This window comes from Dendrobates tinctorius, unplaced genomic scaffold (assembly GCF_039654945.1).
Source record: "Dendrobates tinctorius isolate UK_male_01 unplaced genomic scaffold, ASM3965494v1 ptg000003l, whole genome shotgun sequence".
Classification (NCBI taxonomy): Eukaryota; Metazoa; Chordata; class Amphibia; order Anura; family Dendrobatidae; genus Dendrobates; species Dendrobates tinctorius.
Window position 1 is genome coordinate 55,034,639 of NW_027361671.1, and position 9,200 is coordinate 55,043,838.

The following is a 9,200-nucleotide window of genomic DNA, read 5'->3' on the forward strand; positions in this document are numbered from 1 at the left end:
CCCTCTTGGCTTATACGCAAGTCATATACAGGGGGGGGGGGACAGCGACCATACTCACCCCCCCCCACGTCTCTGCACCACGTTTCCCCCATGGTCTCGGCGCCCAAGCTGTTCCTGCATTCAGCGATCACGCAGTACCGCTCATTAAAGTTATGAGTATGTGCATATTTAATGAGCGGTACCACATGACCGCTGAATGCAGCTGGGGCGCCGAGACTATGGGGGAAGCAGGGGCTGAAGAGACCGTGCGCCAGGAGGGGGTGAGAATGTCGGAGGAAGACGGGGAGCAGAGCAATATTTAACGATCCCCTCTCCATCGCTGTCTCCGGGTCCTCTGGCTGTGACGTTCAGATCAGAGGGCGCGATTACGTAGTCAGTGCGTGCCCTCTGCTGAACATCACTGCAGAGGACCCGGGAGACAGCTATGGAGCGGGGACCGGTAAATATAGCCAGTGCCGGCGGCGACACCATTAACTGGTCCCCAGCGATGGAGAGGTGAGTATGTGTTTTTTTTTTTTTAATAGCAGCAGCGGCAGCAGCAGCATATTCGGATTATTTATATATGGAGCATCTTGGGCCACCATTAACCCTTGTGCAGCAATATATGGAGGGTATTTATGTATGGAGCATCTTCTTGGCCACCATTAACCCTTGTGCAGCATATTATGGGGGGTATTTATGTATGGAGCATCTTGTTGGGCCACCATTAACCCTTGTGCAGCAATATATGGGAGGTATTTCTGTATGGCGCATCTTCTTGGCCACCATTAACCCTTGTGCAGCATATTATGGGGGGCATTTATGGAGCATCTTCTTGGCCACCATTAACCCTTGTGCAGCATATTATGGGGGTATTTATCCTTGGAGCATCTTCTTGGGCCACCATTAACCCTTGTGCAGCATTGTATGGGTTTTTTTTTTTATCTATGGAACTTCTTTTTGGACCACCATTAACCCTTGTGCAGTACCACCCTCGGCTTATACATGAGTCAATAAGTTTTCTGAGTTTTTGTGGCAAAATTAGGCGGGGATGGCTTATACACGAGTCGGCTTATATACGAGTATATACGATATTTGGCTTTTTATTTTACTCAGCATAAGCCAGTGTAGGCTATGTTATACATCACAGGCTTAACACATAGTCCATAACACTTCCCAGTACACGATTTAATTCGCAGACACTAAACACGCAGGACTACTCCTTGTCCAGTTACCGTGGGTGACCGCACTCCGTATAAATGTCTCTCACAACTTTCCGCCACGACACACAACATTAGGTTGCAGTCTCTAAACACACTGGACCTCACTTCGTCCAGTTACCGTGGGTGACCGCACAGTTCATCAACATCCATGGAACATAACAAGCACCAACAGTATGTTCCAATAGCAGATACTTGTCTGCCCATAACCCCCTTGTCTGGAGTTACCTTAGAGGAGCTCCTGCTCCACACGCTGACTCCTCGTCAGTCCTTTCGACCAGGGCACTCCCGACAGGTCCAGACACTCAGAAAGTCGGTAGCTTCCCCAACGCAGTGCCGTCACAGACTCTACAGTAGATGCAGAATGCTGTAGATAAGCCCTGAAAGGCAGCGGTCGCATCTTATAGCGGCCAAAACAGCTGACAGGTTCCCTTTAAAAGTTTGAAAATTGCAAAATTTTCTAAATTTTTGCTAAATTTCCATTTTTTCATAAATAAACACAAGTTATAGCGAATAAATATTACCCCTAACATGAAGTACAATATGTCACAAAAAAAAACAATCTTAGAATCAGTGGTATAAGTTGAAGCATTCTAGAGCTATAACCTCATAAAGTGACAGAGGTCAGAAATGTAAAAATTGGCTTGGTCATTAAGTAACAAATTGTCTCTGTCACTAAAGGGTTTAACGCTGCTAATCAACTTGTCACCTGCATTAAAGACAGTTGTCTTACATAGTCACCTTTATAAAAGGCTCCTGTCCACAGACTCAATAAAATCAGTCAAACTCTAGCCTCTACAACATGGGCAAGAACAAAGAGCTTTCTAAGGATGTCAGGGAAACTATCACAAATCTGCACAAAGCTGGAAGGGGCTACAAAACCATAAATAAGATGCTGGGTGAGGAGACAACTGTTGGTGCAATAGTAAGAAAATGGGAGAAATACAAAATGACTGTCAATCGACATTGATCTGGGGCACTATGCAAAACTTCACCTCGTGGGGTATCCTAGATCATGAGGAAGGTGAGAGATCAGCCTAAAACTATACGGGAGGCACTTGTTAATGATCTCAAGGCAGCTGGGACCACAGTCACCAAGAAAACCATTGGTAACACATTACGCCATAAAGGTTTAAAATCCTGACAAAGGAATCCTATTCCGAAACGCGCGTTGGAGTGTGCCCTCACTAGGACCAGTGAACCTTAAAAGGTACGGGCCCCTTTTTATTGTCCCTGCATTTCCATTCTTTGCATATCAAGCATCTTATGAGTTGCATTGGCTTCACTCATATCTTTTTGTGTGCCTTGCACTATTGCACTTTATAACCTTTGGCACCTGCGTGTATTTACTTTATCACATTTATGGATTAATCTTCTGGTTATTTCTGTGTATTTGCCATTATCAATTGATATCACCTTTTGGGCAAATAGTGCCCCTTCTTTTATTATTTTTACATATTTTTTTAAATGTTTTGTTTGTGTACTTTTTTCCTTTTTTATGACTTTACATTATATTTTTATGATATATGAATCCTGGTGCAATTCCTTCTTTTTCGATGGAACATTATTTTAGGGCCTTATTCATGTGATTATAATTATTTACATACAGTATATGTGTATATAACGTATATATTTGTTTGCTTTTCTCCTTTGGTCCCTGTTTTTTCAATTGATTTTTGCTGGTATTTTCTATAATATTTTTAATCTTGTGTATCCTTATGTTTCTTAAATAATAGTACATGCACATTTCTTTTGTAGTACTACCTTTTACCATTTCTACATAATAAAGGAAGTTTTATCTGAACTTTGTATCTTGTCTGGTATTCTTTTAGTCCACTGTTTCGGGGGTCTCCCCCATTCTTCGGCCTTCTGGAATATCTACTCCCATTTACAGTGCACTTATTTTATTCACTTAAGTTATTTATCGACTTATGTGTTCTTTTTGGTGATTTATAGTGTTGCTGTAATTTTTTGACCTTAGGTTTAAAATCCTGCAGTGCCCGCAAGGGCCTTCTGCTCAAGAAGGCACATGTGCAGGCCCATCTGAAGTTTGCCAATGAATCGCCAATGAATACCTGAATGATTCTGTGAGTGATTGGGAAAAGGCGCCGTAGTCAGATAAGACAAAAATTGAGGTCTTTGGCATTAAGTCAACTCGACGTGTTTGAAGGAAGAGAAATGCTGCCTATGACCCAAAGAACACCATCCCCACTGTCAGGCATGGAGATGGAAACAATATGTTTTGGAGGTGTTTCTCTGCTAAGGGCACAGGACTACTTCACTGCATCAATGGGAGAATGGATGGAGCATTGTACCGTAAAATCCTGAGTAACAACCTCCTTCCCTCCGCCAGGACTTTAAAAATGGGTCGTAGCTGGGTCTTCCAGCAAGACAATGACCCAAAACATACAGCCAAGGCAATAAAGGAGTGGCTCAAAAAGAAGCACATTAAGGTCATGGAGTGGCCTAGCCAATCGCCAGACCTTAATCCCATAGAAAACTTATGGAGGGAGTTGAAGCTCCGAGCTGCCAAGCGACAGCCTCAAAATCTTAATGATTTAGAGATGATCTGCAAAGAGGAGTGGACCAAAATTCCTCCTGACATGTGCGCAAACCTCATCATCAGCTACAAAAAATGCCTGACTACTGTGCTTGCCAACAAGAGTTTTGCCACAAAGTATTAAGTCTTGTTTGCCAGAGGAATCAAATACTTATTTCTCACTGCAAAATGCAAATAAATTTATAAAATTTATACAATGTGATTTTCTGGATTTTAGTTTTGATATTTTATTTCTCAATGTTAAAATTAACCTACCCTTAAAATTATAGACTGTTCATGTCTGTGTCACTGTACAAACTTACAAAACCAGCAAGGGATTAAATAAGGATTTCCTTCACTGTGTAGAAGCCTGCTGAGGATCATTCCGCATGGACAACTTGTCCAAAAGACAAGTAATTTAGGGTTCTTTCCACCCTACCCCATTGAATAACAGGTCTCTCCCCTCACATCCACTAGGCCTCTTGGACTAGTCACCTGAGCCACATGGTAGGTTTTATGCCGCAGTATTTTAGAGTAAAACATACCAAAATGAAATGGAGTTGCATGAATGAATGAATCAGCTGTCAGGTACCTTTAAAAGGGGGTTGTCCAATACTCAGATGACCCATTCTCAATAACTATGTCCCCCCCCCAAAGTAAAAAATACCCGTCTAGTGCAATTCGATTGGTGTCGGTACTGGCTCTCCCGAGGAACGAGTAAGGCAACAATCCCTGCAGCCAATCAGTGCTGCATTCACTCTCCCAGACCTTGGACGAATCACATAGGAAGCGAGAGCTGCTGCTGAAGCAGATTGTTATGTCACGTCACCCCTGCAGCCAATGTCAAGCTATTTCTGAGAGAGCGACAGCTGACACCAGCAACGGCGGTGAGTATAAGTGTTATTATTTTACAAGGGGCAAACATCGGGATGGAGAATGGGTTGTCCGAGTAGTAGACAATCCCTTTAAGGACCAGAATGCCTTACATGGTAATGTTATTAATGAGACCTCAGTGTCCACTTACTGGTGTCGGAGTTTTTCAACTTCACGGATAAATTCAGCCTTTTTGGCTTGTTTTAGCTTCCAGATGTGAGCATTATCACCACCAGGAATAGAAAAACTACCATCATCCTGTGAAAACATAAATGCATCAGAAACTTCTCATGGTCAAATATCAATGTCAGAACATTTTTTCAGTTTGTTTTCCAACAGAAGCAAACGTTTCTTTGGTGTCTTATACAATAAATATTTAGAGGGCATACCAGCTTTTTGTACCAGTTTTACCTGCCCTTAAACCAGATTGGCCAGATGTTAGGTGAAAGTCAACATAAAAATGTGAAAAAAGACAGAAAAGCGCTCCCTGTGTGAATAGGCAACCGCATAAGACAAGGACCAAGTACATATTGCTCATCTTCACTTGTGCAGGACAGACACAACACTGCTATAGGGCAAAAAATAGAGAGAGGATTCTTCCGATCAGCTGCAGCACTGACCGTCAGCTCCCCATCCTCACTGGGCAGGAGCTGCACCGCTGTAGTGAATAAGCACACTTTTGGAGGAGGTGTATGATGGATGGCTTCCCCGATCAGCTGCAGCACTGACCGTCAGCTCCCCATCCTCACTGGGCAGGAGCTGCACTGCTGTACTGAATAAGTACACTCTTGGAGGAGGTGTATGATGGATGGCTTCCCCGATAAGCTGCAGCACTGACCGTCAGCTCCCCATCCTCACTGGGCAGGAGCTGCACTGCTGTAGTGAATAAGCACACTTTTGGAGGAGGTGTATGATGGATGGCTTCCACGATCAGCTGCAGCACTGACCGTCAGCTCCCCATCCTCACTGGGCAGGAGCTGCACCGCTGTAGTGAATAAGCACACTCTTGGAGGAGGTGTATGATGGATGGCTTCCCCGATCAGCTGCAGCACTGACCGTCAGGTCCCCATCCTTACTGGGCAGGAGCTGCACTGCTGTACTGGATAAGTACACTCTTAGAGGAGGTGAATGATGGATGGCTTACCTGATCAGCTGCAGCACTGACCGTCAGCTCCCCATCCTCACTGGGCAGGAGCTGCACCGCTGTAGTGAATAAGCACACTCTTGGTGGAGGTGTATGATGGATGGCTTCCCCGATCAGCTGCAGCACTGACCGTCAGGTCCCCATCCTCACTGGGCAGGAGCTGCACTGCTGTACTGAATAAGTACACTCTTGGAGGAGGTGTATGATGGATGGCTTCCCCGATCAGCTGCAGCACTGACCGTCAGCTCCCAATCCTCACTGGGCAGGAGCTGCACCGCTGTAGTGAATAAGCACACTCTTGGAGGAGGTGTATGATGGATGGCTTCCCCGATCAGCTGCAGCACTGACCGTCAGCTCCCCATCCTCACTGGGCAGGAGCTGCACTGTTGTACTGAATAAGTACACTCTTGGAGGAGGTGTATGATGGATGGCTTACCTGATCAGCTGCAGCACTAACCGTCAGCTCCCCATCCTCACTGGGCAGGAGCTGCACTGCTGTACTGGATAAGTACACTCTTGGAGGAGGTGTATAATGAATGGCTTACCTGATCAGCTGCAGCACTAACTGTCAGCTCCCCATCCTCACTGGGCAGGAGCTGCACTGCTGTACTGAATAAGTACACTCTTGGAGGAGGTATATGATGGATGGCTTACCTGATCAGCTGCAGCACTAACCGTCAGCTCCCCATCCTCACTGGGCAGGAGCTGCACCACTGTACTGAATAAGTACACTCTTGGAGGAGGTGTATGATGGATGGCTTCCCCGATCAGCTGCAGCACTGACCGTCAGCTCCCCATCCTCACTGGGCAGGAGCTGCACTGCTGTACTGGATAAGTACACTCTTGGAGGAGGTGTATGATGGATGGCTTACCTGATCAGCTGCAGCACTGACTGTCAGCTCCCCATCCTCACTGGGTAGGAGCTGCACCACTGTACTGAATAAGTACACTCTTGGAGGAGGTGTATGATGGATGGCTTACCTGATCAGCTGCAGCACTGACCGTCAGCTCCCCATCCTCACTGGGCAGGAGCTGCACTGCTGTACTGGATAAGTACACTCTTAGAGGAGGTGAATGATGGATGGCTTACCTGATCAGCTGCAGCACTGACCGTCAGCTCCCCATCCTCACTGGGCAGGAGCTGCACTGGATAAGTACACTCTTAGAGGAGGTGAATGATGGATGGCTTACCTGATCAGCTGCAGCACTGACCGTCAGCTCCCCATCCTCACTGGGCAGGAGCTGCACTGTTGTACTGAATAAGTACACTCTTGGAGGAGGTGTATGATGGATGGCTTACCTGATCAGCTGCAGCACTAACCGTCAGCTCCCCATCCTCACTGGGTAGGAGCTGCACCACTGTACTGAATAAGTACACTCTTGGAGGAGGTGTATGATGGATGGCTTACCTGATCAGCTGCAGCACTGACCGTCAGCTCCCCATCCTCACTGGGCAGGAGCTGCACTGCTGTACTGGATAAGTACACTCTTAGAGGAGGTGTATGACGGATGGCTTACCTGATCAGCTGCAGCACTGACCGTCAGCTCCCCATCCTCACTGGGCAGGAGCTAGAGCTACAATTCAAGAGGAAAAAGAAGGAGGCATACATGTTCCGGGGTTCAGCGATGGAGGAGACCCGTCTATTCACAAGAGGAGACGGTAAACGGTACTACGCATTCCAGGAACGGTCCGTCCCATTCATCACGTGTATGCTCCAGCCCCGAAACCTGTAGGGCCATTAAACCTCTCATCCTGTGAATAGGCTGGTCTCCTCCATTGCAGCGCTTGGAACGCATCAGTCCCTTACTTTTTCCTTCTGAAACATAAGTGTAACCCACAAGCTTTTTTGCTTTTGCAGTCCTTTCTTTTTTGGGTACTTTGCATTTATCTGAAGATGCACCATGCTTTTGGTTTGTGTTTTTTTTATTTTTACTAGTGTTTTCTCATATGCTTCTCTAAAGTACATGAAAATCTCCATAATGTTTTAAAAAAATGCATAGAAATGATAAATCCCTGATGGCTCAGATCCCACAAGATGGACCCCCTCCAAAAAAAGAGGATGTCACTTGTTTGAAGCTCCAGGCTGGACAATGAACACTCAAAAGGCTGCAAAGAAAACACTTTACACCTAGTGAGGAGTGAGCGCGCTTAGATAAGGTGGAATACATTCTCCTCGGCATGATGGAACACAATCCCTGCATGGGTCACACAGCCCCGAGACATGCAGCCGCAGCCACTCGCACGCCAAAGATGCTCTATTAGCACTCAAGCATGCTGAGATAACACCTTACCCAAGAACGCTCGCTCATCACTAGTTACAACCAACAAAATTGGAAAACTCCTACAACAACCCAAAAAAAATGTAGCATCTCTTAAGCGGTTTCCACTTGAAACATTTTTTGTTAATAAATGTCGTGTGCATAGCCTCATAATTCGCAATTTTGTATCCACTTGTGTGTTTGGCTGCAAAAACTGAACCAAAAACAGCAAGTGTGATTTTATCCTTAATTCCATAGCGTTTTTGGCACATAGCCTAAATAAAGCATGTAACAAGCGGATAGTAGTGCCCAAACATAGATGGCACCATGAAAAGCAACTAAAGGTGACAGACGCAATAACACACAATGATTACAGCCGTGACGTCACTACAATGACGATATGACGTCAGAAGCCATATAACCTATGGAATAACGCAGAATATTGGCACATGATCTGGAGGCAGCTGTGGCCGGTGTCTGAGCGCCCTATTACACCCATATAACGTTACACCCGTACCTGCACGGCGGACTCTCTCGTCTCCGTGCTCCCGGTTGCTAAGGAGGCCATTTTATCGCCACAAGCAGCGCTCGCTAACAGGACACGCCCCTGGGCGGAGCAAGGCCCGAGAAAGGGAAGTGGGCGGAGACCGGGAGCAAGGTGCAGACAGTGCCTCGTAACTGAGCGCGGGGCTGACAAGAAAAGGCGGGAGCTTCTGTGTGAGCCGCCCGTGATCTGGCTTCCCTTCATCCTCTCAGTCCTGGCGGAGGTTCTGTGTGGTCGTGCTCGCCTCACTAGTCTCCTTTTCCCTACATGCTAATTTTCTCGTTTTTTTCGCGCATTAATGATTTCATATGAGGGGGATTCAGTTTTCTCCACTGTGGAGATCTATAGTGAAGACTGCTGACTTTACAGCTGTTGCTCTGGTTGGGTGTGGGCCTGTAGACCCAGTGCTGCTGGCAACCAACTGTACGGTCTAATAGAATGAGCAGCAATTGTGACTATTCATAGAAAAATTGTCACAAGAAAGTTAAAGGCAGTTTCCATGTTTCATTTTCTGACGACCTTGCATCAGTCTCTACACGGAGAAATGGTGCCCTTAGAGCCATGGCCAGACCTCTGCTAAAGCCTCGTTCACATGCCCAATTCTTGTGTGCAGACCGTGGCTAGAATCCCACACATCCCTGT

The 9,200-nt window shown here is 46.2% G+C and overlaps 1 protein-coding gene across 1 annotated transcript in view; it reads right to left on the reverse strand.

Annotated features, from left to right (window-relative positions):
• The window catches only part of CCDC112 (coiled-coil domain containing 112), a 35,277-nt gene extending 26,602 nt beyond the window's left edge, over positions 1-8,675 (reverse strand). Inside the window, exons 1-2 of the mRNA XM_073552663.1 lie at positions 8,532-8,675; positions 4,763-4,869 (exon numbers count right to left, since the gene is read on the reverse strand). Coding sequence (XP_073408764.1) covers positions 4,763-4,869; positions 8,532-8,582 — 158 coding nt within the window. The 5' untranslated portion in view covers positions 8,583-8,675. The remainder of the gene's footprint in view (positions 1-4,762; positions 4,870-8,531) is intronic.
• Positions 8,676-9,200: the final 525 nt, after the last annotated feature.